At 37.1% G+C, this 22004-nt stretch overlaps 2 protein-coding genes across 3 annotated transcripts in view; both read right to left on the reverse strand.

Annotated features, from left to right (window-relative positions):
- Positions 1-22004, reverse strand: part of LOC131689625 (F-box/LRR-repeat protein 16) — a 171842-nt gene that overhangs the window by 94057 nt on the left and 55781 nt on the right. The gene's annotated exons all lie outside the window — the stretch shown is intronic.
- LOC131689627 (gametocyte-specific factor 1 homolog) lies at positions 19175-20325 on the reverse strand. Its single transcript, XM_058974857.1, has one exon. The coding sequence runs from the start codon at positions 20097-20099 to the stop codon at positions 19554-19556; it is 546 nt and encodes a 181-aa protein (XP_058830840.1). The 5' UTR covers positions 20100-20325; the 3' UTR covers positions 19175-19553.

Consider the following 22004-nt stretch of genomic DNA (forward strand, 5'->3'; position numbering starts at 1 on the left):
TTGTTGGTGAGATATACGAAAGCGTTTCTAATATTTACGAACATCTTGAATGATTTTATCAGAAGAATTCTCAAAAGAATTATACACTAAAATTCATATCGCTGAACGTTTTTATTCGTAAATCTGCTAACAAATGGTTCATCCGCGGATCCGAGGATTTTCTTGCATTGTGAATAGTTGGTGTCGTTTATTTCACAAACTAAAAGCATGGCGACATAGAAAACGAAAAATTTCGTTATTTTAGATTATTATCGTCGAAGACGATACGTTATATTACTAAATATTTGTATATAACACGAATATACCATTAGTCGCACGATTTCATTTTCGTTCATTGAACAAAATTTTCGTATATTTTTTCATTCAATTTTTTAGGATCAATTTTTTTCGAAAGATGATTATAGAAATTCTTGTTATTAACGAAATAGATGTGTAATGTATCCAAGAAAAATTTGTTTTACGCTTATTACGTTTTTTCTAAAGAATCCCCACAATATTTATATACAAAAAATAGTTACTACGAGAGTGCACGTAACTTTCGTAAACATTTTCCGTAAATGTCACAATCAAAAACCTGTTTTAATCCACCTATAGGTGCAATTGTGCCTTTCTCATTTCTCCAAACTATGATTTAATAACTGGTTCGTACAATATAACATTATGGAAATGTCTTTCATTCTTATTACACTTGGTAAGTATATATAAGAGCACCGTTTTGCATTCATCGAGGTATCGGTTTGAATCGGAGTTTTCTATGTGATCGCACTCCACAACCCGTAACTCCGGAGCTGGAAGTCGGATGGAGATGGAATTTAATATCAGTTTCCGGGGACGCAACACCTTTCATTTGAGACTAAGTTGATCAAATCGTTCTAGCCATTTTCGAAAAACCAATATAACCGTTATTCTGAATTTGGATGCTTCCGGATCCGTCGATGGTGGCCAGTGTGGCCAAAGAGACTTTGAATGACTGTTGGTGACCTAGATCTACAAATTCAACAGTTGTGTTTATATTTTGGAAAAAAATCACCTCACCAATTCATCGCAGAATTCGTTAGAATCGGGATTTGCTGCGTGATCGTACGTATCACCCTGTTATTCAGGAACCAGAGCTCGGATCCACACAAAATTCAACAGCAGCTGATGAACCTTTCATTTAAAATCAAGTTTGTCAAAATCGGTTCAGAAAATTCCGAGAAACCGATGTGGACAAATCAACAAATTTTGTTTTGTAACCATACTCTTCAACTCGTAATCCGGAACAAGATGTCGGTTGAAAATGAAATTCAATAGCAACCTATGGGAATATTATACCTTTCATTTGAATCTTAGTTTGTAAAAATCGGTTCAGCCATCTCCAAGAAACTGATGTGGACATTTTGTTAACAAATCCGCACATACACACATACATACATACATACATACATACATACATACATACATACATACATACATACATACATACATACATACATACATACATACATACATACATACATACATACATACATACATACATACATACATACATACATACATACATACATACATACATACATACATACATACATACATACATACATACATACATACATACATACATACATACATACATACATACATACATACATACATACATACATACATACATACATACATACATACATACAGATATTTTGCGATCTCGGCGAACTGAGTCGAATAGTATATGAGACTCGGCCCTCCGGGCCTCGGTTAGGAAATCGGTTTTTGAAGCAATTGCATAACCTTTCTATATGAGAAAGGCAAAAGAATAATATTTAATTAGCTTAATAAGCATGAGTTCAATGTTATCTTCATGTGATTATAATTTGGAAAGGTTGGTGGAATGGGTTTGAACGTGTAGGGAATGGGGGGTTAGTAGAGTGGGAGTGGAGGATGCGTCAGAAATCCTTCATCTTATTTCGGTATACGGGATGGATGAAGGAAATGCGGGCGTGAGGGTGGTCCAAGGGGAGGGGAGTGATGAAGGAGGGAGGTGTAAGGGCAAGACGGGGGGGGTCGGCGACGCAATACTCAACTGCATATTTTGCCTTCCATTTGAGACTTGGTTTGAGAAAATCGGTTCAGTCATCACCGAAGAACCGATTTGACTTTAATTGTGGAATATGCCCGGCATTCCGGACTTCCGGAATCGTCGATAGTGGACAATATATTCAAAGAATGTTTGATTGGCAATCAGTGATCTAGATCTGCGATTAGAAGTTATTTGGTGACCATTTCAATAGTTTTTAGCCTCTGAGGTATTACGATTGTACCGATTTAAATGGGAAATTCCAGTGTATCCTTACTAACATCCCTGTAACTCCGGAAGCAAGAGTCAGAACCGAATGAAATTCAGCAGCAGTCAATGGCATTACTGTATCTTTCATTTGAAATCAAGTTTGTAAAAATCGGTAGAGAATTCGTTGGGGAATGGGTGTGATATTAGCTTAGGAACTTGGCGGGTTCCCCGGGGGCGTCATGAACCGTCATAGGTGGCCAATGTGGTCAAAGCTACTTTGATTGATCATTAGTGATCCAGACCCGCAAACTAGAGTAATGTTACATCAATTTTAATGTTTTACATCATTTGAACATCATGGTGGTACCAGTTTATATGGGAATTTGCTGTGTGACCGCACTCTTTAACCCGTAACTCCGGAACCGGAAGTCGGATCAACTAAAAATTCAATAGCAGCTTATGGGAGCGTTATACCTTTCAGATGAAACTAAGTTTGCAAAAATCGGTTCAGCCATCTCTGAGAAAATTGTGTGAGTTTAAATGACACACACACATACACACACACAGACATTTGCCGATCTCGACGAACTGAATCGAATGGTGTATGACACTCGGCCCTCCGGACCTCTGTTAAAAAGTCGATTTTCACAGTGATTGCATAGCCTTTCTTTATATGAGAAAAGCAAAAAGATCACGATCATTTCAGTACTCTATAGACTCATTCCGCGGGTTTATACACCAAATGTTTTGTTTTATTTTGGCATCACAATCGAAAGAATGATGAACTTCACGGGAAAAGGTTTCTGAATTATTGATTTCTACAAAAAGTACCTACTATTTCATAAAACTATTATTGAAATTTTTATCTGTTCAAAGAAATGGGATCGTTATAGGGTGTAAAATAATAAAACTAGAAAGATTTTTACTAATATTTGACCACTAAATTTTTCGAGCTAATAGAAGTTTTCATGGTTTCTGCGTTGTAACGTCACAAAAACTGTTTATTTTATAAATTTATCAAAAAATTTAAATTGTTTTCAAATTGATGTTCCGGATTCTCTTTGTATTTAAAAATACTTTTCCAAAAAGGCAATAACTTTTTCCATTGGATGTGCGGAGCTAAACAACAGGATGCACTGTGCGTTGTAACGTCATGTAAAGCAAGTTTTACGAATTTCACGTCGCACAGAGGCGTAACTAACTTCAAATCCTGTCCAAAATAGAAAAAAAAAGTTTTTGTTTATTTGACCATATTTTTAGCTTAAATTGTTCTTCGAAACATACTCTAACGTTTAGCTTAAAAAGTAAATCGATTTCGTTTGATAATTTTGGTATGCAATAATTTGAAATCAGTGATTTTTTTCACATTTTATTATCCCTAATTTTTTTTAGATTCCTCAAAAACTAATTACCCAAAGTCAATATATACTTTTCATAGCAAACTCCAGCAACTACAATCAATTGGGGTCAATTTTAGCTTTTCTTTGTCATTTTGGGTAGGTTTTATAAAAGTGCTCACTTTTTTGCAATTTTACACATATTCGTTAGTAAAAAAGTACCTTGTCGGGCAATGTCGGGTAAATCTGCTAAAAGGAGCAGATTATTTGGAGTGTCCTCTCACTGTTCCACGATGGAAACATTCCCAATTAATCCCATTCGGTTTTTACAGCTGTTTGAAAATGTCGTGTTTTGTGCTCAAGTTTAAGAGAATACAATTAAAAAGGCTATTTAAAGGATCTTATATGAAAAGAAAAATTTGAGACGGCGCCGGTGGTTGAGTGGTAAGCGTGACTGCCACTCATTCCAGTTGGCCTGATTGAGGTCATTGAGATTTTTCTGAGGTGAACTAATCTGTGGTGACGTCTTCCTTCGGAAGGGAAGTAAAGCGGTTGGTTCCCGGTCCATGAATTGATGGATCGATATCTAGTCCAGAGGTGAAGTCACCTCTCTGGCGTCGGAAAGAAGTTGAAGTTAAAAACCCGAACCCGACCCGAGCCCAACATTATAAAATTTGAAAAACCCGCACCCTACCCGAGCCCGAAAATTTTAAAATTAGAAAACCCGGACCCGACCCGTACCCGAGAATGAAAATTTTGTAAAACCCGAACCCGACACGACCCCGAGAATTTCAAGTTTTAAAACCCGGAACCCGAGCCGAACCTGAGAAGCTTAAATTTATAGAACCCGAACCCGACCCGAAACCCGTCGGGTTCGGGTCGGGACCGGGTTTCGGGGCTAAAAACCCGAACCCGACCATATCTACAACTTATTCCCTGTGCAACTTCAGCTAACTTCGATAACGGAGTAGCGGCCAGGGGTGGTCGCACAAGCTCAAGCTCAAGCTTATATGTCAAGATATATTCAATTCCAACCAAGGTTATTGAGATTTTTCTGAGGTGAAAAAATCTGTGGTGACATCGGTCCATGAATTGATGGATCGATATCTAGTCCAGAAGTGAAGTCACCTCTCTGGCGTCGGTAAAGAAGAAGTTGTATCCAACGTCTCTACTTACTAACAAATATCCTTCTCCCGTGATACTTGTGGAGTGCGCTGTAGTGCGGCCTCTAGCAAAAGCAAGTATTGGACTATCCATTCCTTCACTTTCCTCCCGCGATCTACGTAACAATTTAGGATTACCAGGAGTTGCACATTGAATGATGTTTCGCTACTCCCAAATATAATTATCTACTTATTCCCTGTGCAACTTCAGCTAGTCCAGATCGATAACGGAGTAGCGGCCAGGGGTGGTCGCACAAGCTCAAGCTCAAGCTTATATGTCAAGAATGATTTGAGTCCCCCATATTATTTTTTGTTAGATTGCATCCATTAACCAAATTGAGCTATTATGACCACGATAGTCATATAAAAGAGTGTGAAATATAACTTCCACTAACCTTGCTATATGAAACGTAACGTACACAAGTTGCCTTGGAAACGTAAGCAAAGCATCAAATAAATTATGCAATCTCAATCTCAATCCAGTTCCTTGTCTCCGGATTGCAAGTGTTAACGTGAATAATCCAGATAGAATACGATAATCACTTGGATCGATTTCTATTACCGAATTTACAAAAACTTGAATATTTTTTCTACTATAAGAAAACCAGAAAAACAAAATAAACATATGAACTTGACACAAAATGTTTTAATTTATGAAAACAGTTGAAACAGACTTAATCTCAATGCGAAGTTTCCTCAAACTGATAGATTACTCTAAAAACACGTTTTCATTGAAAAATAGTAATGCTCGTGGAATTCGTTTATTTTCCGCTGCACTGCAAGGAGGTTTAATATTTTCATATTTTGGACATAAATTGTCTAAAATCATGAAAAACCATTTTTGTTATCGTATAAAAAAAATTAAAAACATGTGAAATAATTTTGGCCATGGATTTGATATAATTACGCCACTGTGCGTCGTATGGTTTATTAAGAGGGGTAAGGGTTTCAGCGAAAAAACGCTTTTTTGTAAATTTGATGATGCTTTTTCTAGAACGTCGCTGGAAAATACACGATTTGCTGTGTTACCTGCCATTCAAAAACTACTTAACCGATTTTTTTCAAATTTTGCATACACATTCCATGTAAAAAATACCTAACCTCTACGTTGAGTTTTTGAAATAATTTTTCAATTAAGGGTGCTTCCTACTCATTTGAAATAAAAATTGCAATCTTTCGCGAAAAATTCCGCCATTTTATGAGTAAAAATCCCCCTTAATTGAAAAATTATCTCGAAAACTCAATATAGGGGTAAGGTATTTTTTTACATATAATGTGTATGCAAAATTTGAAATCAATCGGTTAAATAGTTTTTGAGTAGCAGTTAACACCGCAAATCGCGTTTTTTTCAGAGACGTTCTACAAAATGTTTCATCACCCAGTCGCTTGTCGATATTACAAAATATTATTGAAATAATAAACAAAAGTTTTTGTCAATTCGCCTCACCCAAAGTTCTAAAAAAATCGCAAAAAAAGTGATTTTTTTTTCTTGCCGAAACCCTTATCCTCCCCCCCCCCCTACCTACCCCTTCATTTTTTTCATGTTGTTTCGTGAATATGAAATTATATTAGCGTGATATTTATAAATTTCGAATCCTCAAGTGCTTACCTGGTTTAATACCATCGACACATTTTTGTGACGTTACAACTATTTAACGAACCTTCATTCTATAACTCCGCTATAACTTGAAAACTTCTGGCAGCTCTGTCTGGTGGTTGATCGTGATCTTTTGGCGCTAGTCTATTTTACTAATTTTTAGGAGAAAACAAGCGAAAAATCACAGAAATACTGTTTTTTTTCTAATCGTTCGGTGTGCATTTCAGTGAAAACCATTAAAGTTCTCAGTGTTATATGTTCGAATTGGCTATAAATTAAATATAAATTGTCTTACGTTGAGCCTTAGATTCATTTTTTATCTTTCCTTAAGTCTGTGAATTGACGCCCATAGTGTGTTTTGTGGTATGCTATTATGTGGATCTGGCAGTAGTGGTGTGTGCTTGATGGTCTAACAGCGGATCTCACAAAGTGAAAGCGGTGTGAAGCTCGGGCAGGAGCGGGTGCTCTAGCTTTAGTTCACTTGTCGATACACTGTAGTGGCTCACGCTCTCTTTGGAAGCTGAGCGGGCTGCGTATGCTTACTTCTAAACATTCGCAACTGTGTTCGAGAAGCTCACCATCCACAAGAGTCGACTTAGTATGGAGAAATAGATACTCATAGTAAGCTTTTCAGCACGGTGTGGTGGTTCTGGCACGCACTGGTAGGTGTAGTCGACCATGTACGTCTATCTGCAATAGAACGTATATGCGCTGCGAAGCTTTACCGAGAGGGTAGATTTGGCCTGAGGAGTTAAATACACTTCTTGGCACATCGCTGCGGTTCTGGCTCCCTTTGATAGGTACGATCGACGGCTTACATCTGTCTACAACAGTTTGTACGCGTGTGTTCAACTTTTGATTAAGGGGGTAGATTTGGCTTGAAAATCTGAAATCAGTAAAAAGATTCTGCCGGCACACTGAGTGGTTCTGGCTCTTATCAGCTTGGTAATTTGCTTATGACTACTAAAGTAGATTGTGGGCAATTACTTTGCTTAGGGTAGATTTCATCTTGAGCAGTGTAACGAGTTTTCAGCCTCATCGGGAGCCTCACACTGCTGCGCTACTGTGGGACTCCAATGTGTGAAGGTAAAGCTCACTCACAGCTGGCAGGTACGTACGTTCTTCAAAACACTATATAAACTTGAATGGCATACAGACTACACATCGGTCAGTTTATGTGTGAGTTGCGTCAGAATTTGTGATTATTACCTTGTAAATTCTTTCGCGGATTAGATTCTCTGTTTTGTTTTGTTTTGTATAAATTTTTGTTGGCGAATTCGAACTGGTTTTAAACATGGCAAGTTGCGATTCATTTTGTGTTGTGTGCAATAAAAAAGAACTTGATGCGAGCAAATTGCTTACATGCTTGTACTGCTACTCAAGTTCACACTTTAAGTGTAAAAACATTATTGGCAATGCCATCCGCCGCATAAAAGACAGCACATACGCCTGTTCATCAAATTGCGCTGATATTTACAATCGAATTATCGATATGCAAAACAGCAAGTCCATGATGATCACTGCTCTTAGCTCTGAATTGAAAGCCACTGTTTCATCGGAAATGCAAAGTGTGAGAGTAGAAGCGAGATCAATAACAACTGCAATAGAAACATCACAGGAATTTTTATCAACTAAATTCGATTCAATTTTATCTGAATTCAACGATTTGAAAGTTGAAAATGAATCTCTTAAGCAAGAACTAACCGAATTGAAACAATCTCATTCAAACCTCAAAAAACAGTACACAAGTTGGAATCCGATATAGATAAAACTCACAAAAATGCAACCCTGAACCATGTCGTCTTTTTAGGGATACCAATGCTCTCGAATGAGAATGTATCAGAACTTATCATTAAAACTATCGAAAAATTGGGGGTTGAAATGCAGCCAGATGCCATTGTAAATGCATCTAGAATGTCTTTCAACAAAAATAATCCATCCAATACCACGATACCAATCAGAGTTATTTTCAAATCTGCTGAATTAAAAGAAATGGTGATTACAAGGAAGAGAGAGATTAAAAAATTTATGTCTACATCTGTTGACCCAAAATTAATTGTAAATGGAAGACCATCGAACATCGTTATTCGGGATGAATTAACCCCGCTATCTTTGGAGCTACTGAAAGAAATGCGTGAAGCTCAGGAATCGCTCAAGATCAAGTATGTCTGGCCTGGTAGAGGGGGGGGGGGCAGTTCTAGTGAAAAAAGAAGAAAATTCCAAACTAGAAGTAATTCGCAACAGGGAAGAATTAAACCGCCTCATCACACGGTATTTGAATACGTCAGCTAAAGCGCACACTTCTTCGTCTCAAAGTGAAACATCTCCTTCGCCCAAACGCAAGAAAAGTTACAAGAACTAAACTCTCGTAAACTTTTTATATTACATGAAAAATTAAAAAATGGCCCTCACAATCGAAAATTTTTATCACCATACAATTAATGATTTAAACTCCCAATACAATGACATCTCAGGTAATCTTCGAATCCTACAATGGAACATAAGGGGAATGAACGAATTGGAAAAGTTCGATAATATATTGGAAACGTTAGACCAGCGCAAATAGATGTGTTAGTAATAGGAGAAACGTGGATCAAACAAAGCAATAGTGCAGTTTATAATATTCCAGGATATAGTAAAACTTTTTCATGCAGAGACAACTCAAGTGGTGGTTTAGCTGTTTTTATTAACCATCGAATAAAGCACAGAATTATTACGAACTTAGCATCTGGCGGGCTCCACCACATCCATGCCGAATTAACTCTTAATGGCAGCTTCATTGATATCCATGGAGTATATCGTCCGCCTTCATATGATATCCATAATTTTTTCGAGTTACTAGAAGAATGGTTAGCTTCAGGATCGACAAATCGCTCGTGCTTCATAGCCGGCGATGTTAATATACCTATGAACTTACATAATAACAACGTTGTGGTCAAGTACAAGTATCTCTTGGAGTCTTATGGTTTTGTTTGCGCCAATACTTTTGTAACAAGGCCCAATAGCAATAATATTCTTGACCATTTCGTATCGAAAATAGATGATGCGGCTCGATTACGAAATGATACATTTTTTTCAGATGTCAGTGATCATCTTCAAGTAATCTCCTCCTATCAGCTCACCCACTTATATAATAAATCCACACTAACGAAAAAAACTGATTGTTCAACGTAAATTGCAGATTTCATTCAGTAACTATATAAGCAGTATAAACGACTTTTCGGATGTGAATCTTTGTCTATCCAATATTATTTCTAAATATAACTCATTAATGAATCAACACACTAGAACATTTACTATGAAAGTAACGCTCAAAGGAGATAGCTGTCCCTGGATGACATTTGATTTGTGGACCTTAATGAAAATAAAAAATAATTACTTAAAGAAAGTTAAAAACAGTCCTAATGATGTTAGACTCAAAGAAATGCTTCTCCACGTGTCGAAAAAAGTAGAAAGACTTAAAAAAGTTAGTAAAAGATTGTACTACGAAAACATATTGAAAAATAGCAGTCATGCTAATGTTTGGAAAAATATCAACTCACTATTCGGACGATCAAAAAAGAATCAACAAATAACATTAAATTTAGACGGGATTAGTACAATCAGTAACGCTGAGGCTAGTGACGTTCTCAATACGTATTTTTCTACGATTGGGCAAAAACTAGCTGACAATATTCCTCTGGTACAGAAATGTCGCCCCTGCAGAAATATTCAACGTGTTGCGAATTCAATATTCCTGCATCCTGCAATGTTGAATGAGGTCTTGTTGCTCATAAAGGAACTGGTTCAAAAAAAAAGTCCAGGGCCTGATAATATTCCAGTTGCTGTCCTCAAAAATAACCCGATTCCATTCTCACAAATTTTATGTAATGCATTCAACTTGATAATAGAAACAGGAGAATACCCTGAATGCCTGAGTCACACCAATATTCAAGTCAGGAGACCCATCGTTACCTTCAAATTATCGCCCTATATCAACGCTATCTGTTTTAAACAAAATCCTGGAGAATATGTTAGTGAACCGTTTGACAGACTTTCTAATTAAGAACAATGTGCTATACAATCTACAATACGGATTCAGACATGGATGTAGTACTACTACCGCTGTTACGGAAGAAGATAGAAGATATTATATATATATACACACACACACACACACATATATATATATATATATATATATATATATATATATATATATATATATATATATATATATATATATATATATATATATATATATATATATATATATATATATATATATATATATATATATATATATATATATATATATATATATATATATATATATATATATATATATATATATATATATATATATATATATATATATATATATATATATATATATATATATATATATATATATATATATATATATATATATATATATATATATATATATATATATATATGATATAGGAAATCTCTCACTCTATGGGACCCCTCGGTTATTTGCTCATGCGATACTGCCCTATTTTATCCTTCTCGCTGTGTAAATGACATCATTAATAGAATCGAGCATGATCTTCATATATTGAATAACTACTTTAACACAAACCTTCTCTCCTTGAACTTGGTAAAAACAAAATTTATGATTTTTCATGCTCCTAGGAAGAAAATCCCTACGCACCGTAATCCGATGCTAGGAGGAAGTGTTGTCGAAAAAGTGGACCAATTCAAGTATTTGGGCATCACTCTTGACTCAAGACTCTCTTGGCTATTTCATATACAAAAAGTTGAAAAGAAAGTATCCTCTCTATGTGGAGCAATGCGGCGAGTCAAAAATTTTGTACCTCCTGATGTTTTACTCCGTTTCTACAACGCTTGTATACATTCACATTTACAATACTTAGTGATGGTGTGGGGTTGTGCATGCACTACAAAACTGAGGAAATTGCAAACTCTTCAGAACCGCTGCCTGAAAACCATCTACAAATTACCGCATCGTTTTTCTACTCTAGAGCTTTACTCTAACGAAATTCTACCTATTCGAGGATTGTGTGAAATGCAAACGATAAACTACATTCATAATCTGATGTTTGATAAAACTAGGTACTATAATCTTACTATAACCATTAATAATCGTCAGAATACTAGGCAAGCTCATAATCTCTTAAGAACGAGAGAATTAACGAGCGTCGGACAAAAACGTATTTCATACGCAGGCCCAATCAAGTACAATCTTCTACCCAACGAACTGAAATCAATCAACAACAACAACATATTTAAAACCAGATTGAAGCGCTATATGAAATCAAAAAACGCTGAGTTTATATGAGAAAAAAGAAGATTAATCACCAAGCAACTGTAATCTAGCAACTTTTTTTCCTTCTTGTATATAATTGACTAAATTCTAATCTTTACATTCTGTTCCATATTACTATAATTATTAACTTTTAACCGTTTTGTTAGTATAATAATTAATTAATTAACTTAAAAAACATTTAATTTTAAGTAGTGGGCCCCTTCAAAGGAACATGCTTCCACTGGGCGCCCATTTTTGGTTATTTGTAATTGTCTTATTTGGTATTCTCTATACACATTTCGTAATTTCGTTAATTATTTATTGGACAAAGCCAAGTTATTGCATCGCGCTGTTATTTTTATCTTGATAATAATATTTGTATGGCTTTGTCCAAGGTTTGTCCATGACCAGGGGGCTCTCTACTACGAGCTTTTTGGTACGATGGAGTGTGGTGGGAATACAAGGAAAAAAACTTTTTTAGATAAACTACTTCGTCAAACCTAATTACAAATCAGAAAATAAATAACTTTTTGAATACTATTTAAAAGCACTGGAAGAGCAACTTTTAAAAAAAACCATTGTACGACATAACGTTATATTTTTTTAATGTCTACCTACGCTGTGTAAGGGATTGTCGTATAGGTAGGGACGATGTATAGGTTGGGACAGCTCGATATTTTCGTTCCTATGCAGTGTTTCCATCTGTTATTTTTAGCACATACTAGACTCGGTCGTAGCTCATTTTTAAGCCAAATTGAAGTTATAGTTCATTCTTGTCACAGCTGCACTGAGCAGTGTCAAAAAACGAGCGAAAAATCTTTTGTTGTGCTGATTTTTGGGCCATCTTGAATTGAATCATTTTCATCGAAATTGCAACGTAAATAATTTTAAAGTGTTAAGAAGTAACTGAAATGTTATTACTAATCAGGGTTTTGCGTTTGCTTAACCCTCAAAAAGGCAAGCGGGTCTCAGAGGCCCGGCACGTTGCAATTTTTAGTTACGAAAAAATGTGTATGCAGTATAAGCTTGGGCATGGAAATTTTGATAAGTAGCTTTGAAATCTATGACAAAAATAAAGAATTGTGAAATTTTCATCTATGGACTGATGCGCAGCTATGTTTTAATTTTTTACATGCACAAAAAGGCAAGCCGGGCCTGGCAGGCCCGGGGTGCATGCAATATTTACTAGGAATACCACGAGTTTTATACAAAATATTTATCTGAAAACAACATTTTGATGAGTTCATCTTCATATTAACAGGAATTTTTTTCATGTTTTGATTGATTTTATCTTTCTACCTTTTCTTATAAGAAAAAAATCTTGAAAGTTTGAGCGAATTCTATATATTTCTTTTATAAGAAATGTAAAAATAGCATACGATAATGACGTGTGTCATATTTTTTGGGTATATACTTTTATTTCACCCACTGTGGTCTACTTGACAATTATTTGGATACAACATAACCTAACTCTGTCGTTATTATCTATTTTTGTTGTTTATTCTTTGTGTTATAGTTGTCGTAATTACTCAAATTGTAGGATCTAAAAGCAACAAAAAATTGAAATGGCTATAAGACGATATGCCCATGTTTTAAATCGTCTCAAAGAATCTGAAATAATGGAAGAAATTCGAGCAAATTCAACAGCAGACGATTCCGAAACTGATTTGCAAAGCGAGGAAGAAGATGTGAATGATATTGCTTCCGACGATGAATCTGATGCAGACTCGGTAGAAAAATCTGAATATGTACTCCGGTTATGCATGAAGAAATTAATAGCAACGCAGTAACATTTATTGGTCGTGTTCAAACGAAATGGAGCTCAGAACCAATCGACAGTCAACGTGATCTTCCGAGTACTCACCTTTTGGAAAAATTGACCTTTTTACATCCATCGCCTTATCCGCTGAAATCGGGATTTGCTGCGTGTTTGTACTCATCATCCTGTAATTCCGGAACCGGAAGTCGGATCAATTAGAAATTCACCAGCAGCTAATGCTGTACCTTTCATTTGAAACCAAGTTTGTAAAAATCGGTAAAGAATTCGCTGAGAAATAGGTATGACATTATCTTAGGAACTTGATAAGTTCCCCCGGGGCATCAAGAACCGCCATAGCTGGCCAGACATGCAAAGCCAATTAATGTTGCACATATTTTAATATATATTGCATCATTTGGACATCATGGTGGTATCAGTTTCTATGGAAATTTGCTGTGTGATTGTACTCTTCAACACGTAACTCCAGAACTGAAAGTCGGATCAATAAAAAAAATCAATAGCGACCGATGGGAAGGCTGTACCTTTCATTTGAGACTAAATTTGTACAAATCGGTCCAGCCACCTCTAAGAAAAATCGGTGAGATTGTTTGCCACACACATACATCCATACATACAGACATTTTACGATCTCGACGAACTGAGTCGAATGGTATAAGAGATTTTGCCCTGAGGGTCTCGGTTAAAAAGTCGAAATTTCGACCGATTGCATAACCTTTCTATATGAGAACGACAAAAAGGAGCTTGAATTTAGACGGGCCTGAGAGGCCCGGCTTGCCCTTTAATGTTAGGATTTTAGCTTGCCTTCACAAGGGTTAATTGAATTTTATGCTTAAAAAAATAGGTTTTTTTTCATAAAAAGTTTATTTGACACGGCATTTGCAAAAGATTTTTTACGCCGGGTTTTTTTTTACATAACATAAAAAAACCCCGGCGTAAAGAAGCTTTTGCAAATGCCGTGTCAAATAAACGTTTTATGAAAAAAACCTATTTTTTTAAGCATAAAATTCAATTAAGCAAACGCAAAACCCTGATTGGTAATAATATTTCAGTTACTTCTTAACACTTTAAAATTATTTACGTTGCAATTTCGATGAAAATGATTCAAAAAATAGGTTGGGACTAGCGTGTCGTTTAGATTGGGACACTATGCACTTACCTATGCGTACAAGACTGCGTACAAGTTTTACATGTAAAAACTGTGAGTCAGATTAGCTTTGTCAAATGGAAGTAAATAAGTCTTTCAGTTACTTAGTCTTATTCTAAAATACCAATTAAAATTAAAATTGCCTTTAATTATTTAAATTGTTTGAAGTGTTCTAACTTATACGCCACATTTTTTACCATTTTGCCTTCATGCAGAAAATTGATCCTGAGTCTTATTTAAAATTGCAAGTAAACATCTCTCATTCGCAAATATTAAGCCACATAACATATCTACAAAATGGTGTACTACAAGCTAAAAAATATTGTCATGGAAACAAGATATCAGCTTCTAAACAAACCCTTCCTAACCTTGACTACATTCTACTCTCCTGAACTTCTATGGTACGTTCCGATGCAATCGCGTTAACAGCAAAGTCGTCCAGGGCATGCGTTGGAAGGTGGTGAGGGATGTTGCGAACTTTGTTCACGGGTTAGTATTTGGGCATGAATAATAATTCGTTCCCTGAATACCGCTTGTCTCCCAGCACTCAACCATTTCACACTTCGCTATCGTCAACGAGATGCCTGTCATGAGGTTGTCCGCAACCTCCGTTCGATCAGTAGTTGTAATTGCACGTGCTGTCAGTCAGTAACAAACCAAGTTTTCCGTTACAAGCCAAAATATAATGCTATCCTCATCACTTAGAATTATCGAATTAGCTGTATTATCGAGTTGTCTGCTGTATTCAATCCGACATAGACGATGATATATTCGAATTTACGGGAGATTGCAACGACATAGTTGGGGATTAGACCACATTTTGACAAAATTTGAAAATTTACATGGGTTACCTCAAATTCTTTTTGCAAGTGTAAATTCGGATGCTTTCACCAAAGATGGCTTAATTTGGACATGATTAAGAGGTTTCTCCAATCAAAATTCGTGTTTCTTTCATTTGAAATCAAAGTTTTAAAAATCAGTCAAGAATTCGCTGGGAAATAGGTGCGTTATTAGTTTAGGAACTTGGCGAATTCCACGGGTGGCCAATGTGGTCAAAGCTGTTTTGAATGATCATTAGTGATCTAGACCAGCAAATTCAAGTAATGTTGGGCCCATTTTAATATTACATTACAGCATTTGGACATCATGGTTGTACTAATTTTTATGGGAATTTGCTGTGTGACCGGACTCTTCAACCCGTAACTCCGGAACCGGAAGTCGAATCAACTAAAAATCAATAGCAGCTTATGGGAGCGTTATACCTTTCAGATAAAAATCGGTTCAGCCATCTCTGAGAAAATTATGTGAGCTTAAATGACACACACAGACATTTTTCGATCTCGACGAACTGAATCGAATGGTATATGACACCCTAAAAGGCTCTCGCCTCGGGAAAATGCTTGTCCCAGATGGGGATTCGCCAAAACTCCGACTCCTGGTATGGGAGTCTTGGAGCGGGCACTCAAGGCCTCTTTTATTCACCGAGTCCCAGGGCGTTGTGGTTATGGGGGAGATTTCGGACGTGTGGTAACCTACACTTAATAAACCCTTGCAATAAATACCTTCTACGTTTTATTGTGTCAATACGACGGTGGCTACACGGTGGGATGGCGGGGTAGTGAGGATCTGCGGCGGCGGTGGTGGTGGTGATGATGATGGCAGTTGATCTGGACGGCGGATCTGGATCCTGACGATTACTGTCTCTCGGCTCTCGATGGAGGAAAGGTTTGCGGCGGGGCGAAAATCCCTTCGATCACGGGTACGGTTTGTGGACGGCATGTGGTACGTCGGAACTTACGGCTCAATCCGGAGGGTATTAACACCCGTTGATATTGTTGCTTTTTTAGGCTTAAATTTGGGTTCACCCAAACACAACTGGCGATAATTCAGGGACCGGCCTCGTGCGGGTTAAGGTTTAACGAGGCTCGTTCTTAGGGAAGCCATTCGGCTCACTATTTTCGCGAATGCAAAAAAAAACTCGTCTCGTTTAGCGGTCGTGACTTTTCTGCCTCATATATCGTGATTTTTCTCCCATCTCCAATCGACTCCAACCAATTTCTCCCCAAACCAAATTCTCTCCAAACCAAATTCTCCCCGTTCTTCCGTTTTGGATCAGCTCAGTGGATTGCTTTCCAATCCCCACCGACAGCAGTGCCACCAACGCAGTTTAATTTGCTACCCCCAGCAGTGCCACCAATGCAGTTTAATTAGCCACCCACTCGTGTTTGAAATGACCGTTGACGCAAGCTAAGCTATACAGAGTATTCCCTAAAATCCAACACGTACTAAATTGTTACCAAATGACGGTAACAACCCGCCCCTCCGAGCCTCGGTTAACAAGTCAATTTTTACAGTGATTGCATAGCCTTTCTTCATATGAGAAAGGCAAAAATCAATATTGTTTTTTTTTTGCGATAGCAATCTAGTTCATCACTTTTTTGGTTTGATTCAGGCGTTGGTACTTATACCAAAAGACTGATTCTGATTCCAGTTCCAATTTTAATGCTAGTTTAGATTTAGCATCTAACTGGAACCAAGAAGGTGCTAGTTACTGATGAGGAGAATTCAAAACGTTAAATAGAAACACTTTGTTGAATGTGACAATGTTAGGACCAAGACTACTGTACTTTGAAGATAACTCTGTCGGAGTAAAACTGCACGTACTGTCTCTGGGAACATCCAATGCTGCTATTGAAAAAAAAATATGTCGCAACATGGTGAAATTCTCTCCGGCCAGGAGCATAAATGGAGGGTTTCGACTTAGTATTCACGTCTTTCTTTACTATACCTTGTGTCATTTCAATATTTTCAAAAAGAAAGCGTTATGTACAGTTTGATCCTCAATAACATTCTCCCTATTCAACTAATTTCTAAGTGTGCAATGATTGCTACTGATACCTACATTGTTTGATTCGTAAAACAAATTTAAACAACAAATAAAATTTTAAATAGTTAAAAAACATACGTTAATGAAATGTAACATATATTGTAAAACCTATAAATATAGTTGGCGTAATAATTCTCAAGATCAAAAGTGCTTGAGGCACTGCGTTGAACAGAGAAAATAGCTAGCGCAAAGCATGTGGCCGCCGATATGTTAGTTGCTTTAATGCACCATGGATAACATAGCATAATCCAACACTGTAGATCTTGCAAAGCATAAGTTGATACAATTTCAACGACTGATCGGCATTGACAGGTCCTATAGGTCCTACCAAGCTTAAATACTTTTTACCAATTTCATTGTTCATTATTGTAAAATTGGAAATTGAAAGATGAAATCTCAATTCTCACGGAAGAATTGGAAATTTTCGCATGGAAGCTCGCACTTCCCTAACACAGCCATCAATATGGAGCCGATCGTTCTGCATATCTTTGCTGTAGCGACTAGTCTACGTACTTTTGCAGGATGGATCAGAAGAATAGACTGCTGTTGTGTTTCAACAACTGCGTATGTCATAATTATGGTCGCCAGATATTGCTTTCTTTCTGCACAGTATTGTTGATACTCAAAAGCTGGTTGGCAAAGCTGTATTATTGTGCAACATAAGACCACATTATGCAGCCATTCACCTCTGACACAGAACTCATATCTCTTACCTCCCGCGGTGTTAACCGTGGTACGAGCCGCCTTATGCCGTTATTGCTTGAATCCGGTACTGGGGCGTGTTTTGGCACCAATCGCTGCCAGTTCATATATTTTGACAGCGGTCGGAGTTGGAGCCTGACACAGTTTCGTTTCGAACGGAAGCGACATTAGTGTCGAACCGATGAGATCTGCGGTCGTATGCTGACAGGGCGACGCGTGCGTGGTCTGCAAGTGTATTTTATTTTTGATTATTTTGATTTTGATTTGTTCATGAATAAATTCGATAGTTTCCTGTTGTAGCTTTACTTTGCTTGCTACCTCCGATCAAATTTTTCACGATTTTATTGTTCTGTTCCTTTTGATAGCAGAGGCGGTCGCAACTAAAAACTAATACGAAAAAATCTGAAAAGGATCGATCGGCTGTCCGGAGTTCAACCTTCCAAGACGCCAGAGCTCCATCCAATCGAGAAATGCTAGGGTATCGTCAAATTAAATCTGAAGAATGCCCAAGAAACTGTTCAAAGTGAAAATAAAATTAAAGCAAACTGGCCTTCCGTGGCGAACTAAGTAGACGAATGGGCTGTAGAGAATACAATGGATCGAAAGCTAGTTTAATATTTTTTCTGTTTTCTACCAATTCTACCTCATAAGGAAAAATGACTGTTTTATTAAAAATATTCAATTTACGTGCATTCAAGTTTGACCAAATGTTGATCGTAACTTTATACCACTGGGAAAACGGGCTCTTTTATTTACTTATTGTAATCATCAAAAGATCTTCCGTTTCCAAGCTCACACATTGAGCAGTTTCGATTGAAGGGAATGGTGAAATAATATAATCAGTGTTTGTCGATATAGCTTACATTCACTATGATCGGCAGGAAAACTTATTAATATAAATTGCTTATACTGTATTTTAATTTTCGAAAACTCTTGTATTACAGATAATATATTTACATTAATAAAACATTGGCAGGTCATGAATAACGGATAGGAATAGGGCTTGTTTCAAAATATTTGTTTCGTATATACCAAATTAAATCTTTATTTAACATCAACGCAACGCAACCATTCACATTTCAAATATATAATTATTTCTGATAATCAAGATAACGTCAATCAAAATAGTGATCTGTCAGCGCTAGCAGACTAACGAAGCGGGTTAGATAAAGGTTTGTTTTAGCAAGTTCACTTTGCTATCATATTGCAGGCATGTATAAATCAGAAATCTTCAATCAGAACACCAATTTAACAGAAAACGGTTTCTATCTGCAATATCCTTCTTATGCGAAAAAAAATCTATACAAAGTTGTTAGTAGTTTTTGAGTTCCGTAACAGATCAATACCTCAATCAAATTCTCCTCATAATCATCTCCTAGCAATAACTAATTTTCGATGTGTTCATACTCTAATCGTTGGTCAGCTTAAGATCCTGCAGGCGAAGACGCTCACATTCATAGAATGCCTTTTTCTCGGACGGCTTTTTGAGAGTAGCTTTCCGTATCACACTTGCCTTTTCACAATATTTTTGTGGGTTATAGGCAGGAGCATTCATGTCATCCCAACAGTCGTCATCTAGCCTGACCGGTTGTTCTTTAGTAGTAGTTTTCTCCCTTTTATCACGTTTCCTGATTCCCTCAGGTTCCTTTGGTGGACTGTTATTGTAAACCAACTCCGGCGGAGAAACTGCGTTTTGGGGAACATTTGCTGCCGAAGTACAAATAGAATATTTATACGTGTCGAATGTTGCACGATCCTCACACTCTGAAATATGAGATTTGAGATCAACTGCAGCCACCCGATGCGATTCGTTAAAGGGGCAGGATACAAATTTCTGATTCGGATAATTTTGTCGACACTTAAATAAATGTTTTGACATTGCATGTGCCTGTATTCGGTGCGCTTTTTCGAAAGGACACTGCAGCAGCTCGCCGTATCCAAGAGGAGTCGTCATTTTTTACCAATTACTTTTTCTTTAATTACTCTCCGTTCATGTAATTCTTATAGTACCGTTAAAATAACTACGTTTACACGTTAGATCAAATTAACCACACACTTTTAAAACAAATTAATAAAGTGCAAGAAAATATGACAATGTTTTCGTTTCACCATCACAAACAGTCCCATTTGACAGCTTGCAATCGACTGTGCTAGATATTTGCGCCGTTGTCAGGCATGCGCACAAACACAGTGACCCTTTCGGAACTGGGTTTTCCTGGCGGTGTACACCAACGAAAACATACAGTGAAATAAAATAATGAAATTAGAAAATGATATAGATTTCTATAAAAGGAACTAGAATAAGAAAGAGAGGAAGATTACTTTTTGGAAAGTGATAAATGCCAACTTGCAAGTCATACCAAGTTATTACCTGTCAATTACGTACCTGTGCCGTCAACACTTTCCCGTGTGTATCCCAGTCAAAAATTGCGGACGAACATGCCCGGTTAAAAAAATGCGGACGAACATGCCCGGTTAAAAAAAATGCGGACGAACATGGTCAGGCGATTTAAACAGTTTGACGTTTGATTCAACATTTAGACAAATTTTCTGCTGAAATTGACTTGGTTCTTTTGCGTTTTTCAAACATGGCGGTTCATGTTTGGCTTAAGCTGTTTTTTAAACAATTCGCGTGTTCTCGCTTGTATTTTGTTTCTCTAGTGCACTTCATTTAGCTAACGAATGTGAGAAATTGTGGAATCGTGTGTAAGTCAAATGGAACAAGATTTCTGACTTAAAGTCTTAATGAAAGTCAGATTGAGGTGTTTGAGTTTTGGTGTGCAATACCAATTTCACCATTGATTCTTCCTATAGTTTGGTGCTGATTATCTAGTATACTGATAAGTTTATGTGAGTAGATAATGAATCGTAAAATAAGAAATATTTGTAATTTTCATATTAGGCAATTCAGGGCGATTATATGGCGTGTTTCCTGGGCGATTTGGGGGCGATTTAAGGGCGGGTAGAGCGGCAAAAAAATTACGGCGGGAAATCGCCCAAATGTTGCTTTGAAATAGCCCCCTAATTGCCAGCAATTGGTTGGCAAATTGAAGGGCAATTAGCGCATCCGAGTTGGCAAATAGCCCCCCATTAGCCAGGAACTTGCCCTTTTTGACTGGGTGGCCAGGCGATTTAACCCAGCCAAAAAAATTCGGACGAACATGGTCAGGCGATTTAAACAGTTTGACGTTTGACCCAACTCGCCTGTGCTAATTGTCCCTAGGAACAAATGCAATTTGCGAATGCGATTAAAAGGCAATTTCAATACTACTTAGACAAATTATCTGGCGGCTGAGTTGGACTTGGTTGTTTTCGCGTTTTTCTAACATGACGGTTCATGTTTGGCTTAAGCTTAAAATAGTTTTTTTAAACAATTCGCGTGTTTTCGCTTGTATTTTGTTTGTTTAGTTCACTTCATTTAGCCAACAAATGGGGAAAATTATGGAATCGTGTGTAAGTAAACTAGAGCAAGACCCCGGACCTAAAGTCTTAACATACGTCAGTGTGTGGTAAGTTTTGTTGTGCAATACCAGTATCTTTTATAATTTTCATATTACGCAATTAAGGGCGATCAAATGGCGCATTCCGTGGGCGATGTAAGGGCAAGGAAAAAATGACGGTGGCAATTCGCCCAAATGTTGAACTTGAGATCGCCCCCCCCATTTGCCTTTAATTCGCCGGCAAATTGGAGGGCAAGTAGTGCATCCGAGTTGGCAAATAGCCCTCCGTTAGCCAGCAACTTGACCTTTTTGACCGGGATATGTGACTTTCTAGTTTTTCATCGCAGGTAATTTTCTATTCTGGAATCCCGGATCGGGACGTGAGCAGCCAGTGAAGTTGAATTAAACAGGTAGTGTGT

This window comes from Topomyia yanbarensis, chromosome 3 (genome assembly GCF_030247195.1).
Source record: "Topomyia yanbarensis strain Yona2022 chromosome 3, ASM3024719v1, whole genome shotgun sequence".
Lineage (NCBI taxonomy): Eukaryota > Metazoa > Arthropoda > Insecta > Diptera > Culicidae > Topomyia > Topomyia yanbarensis.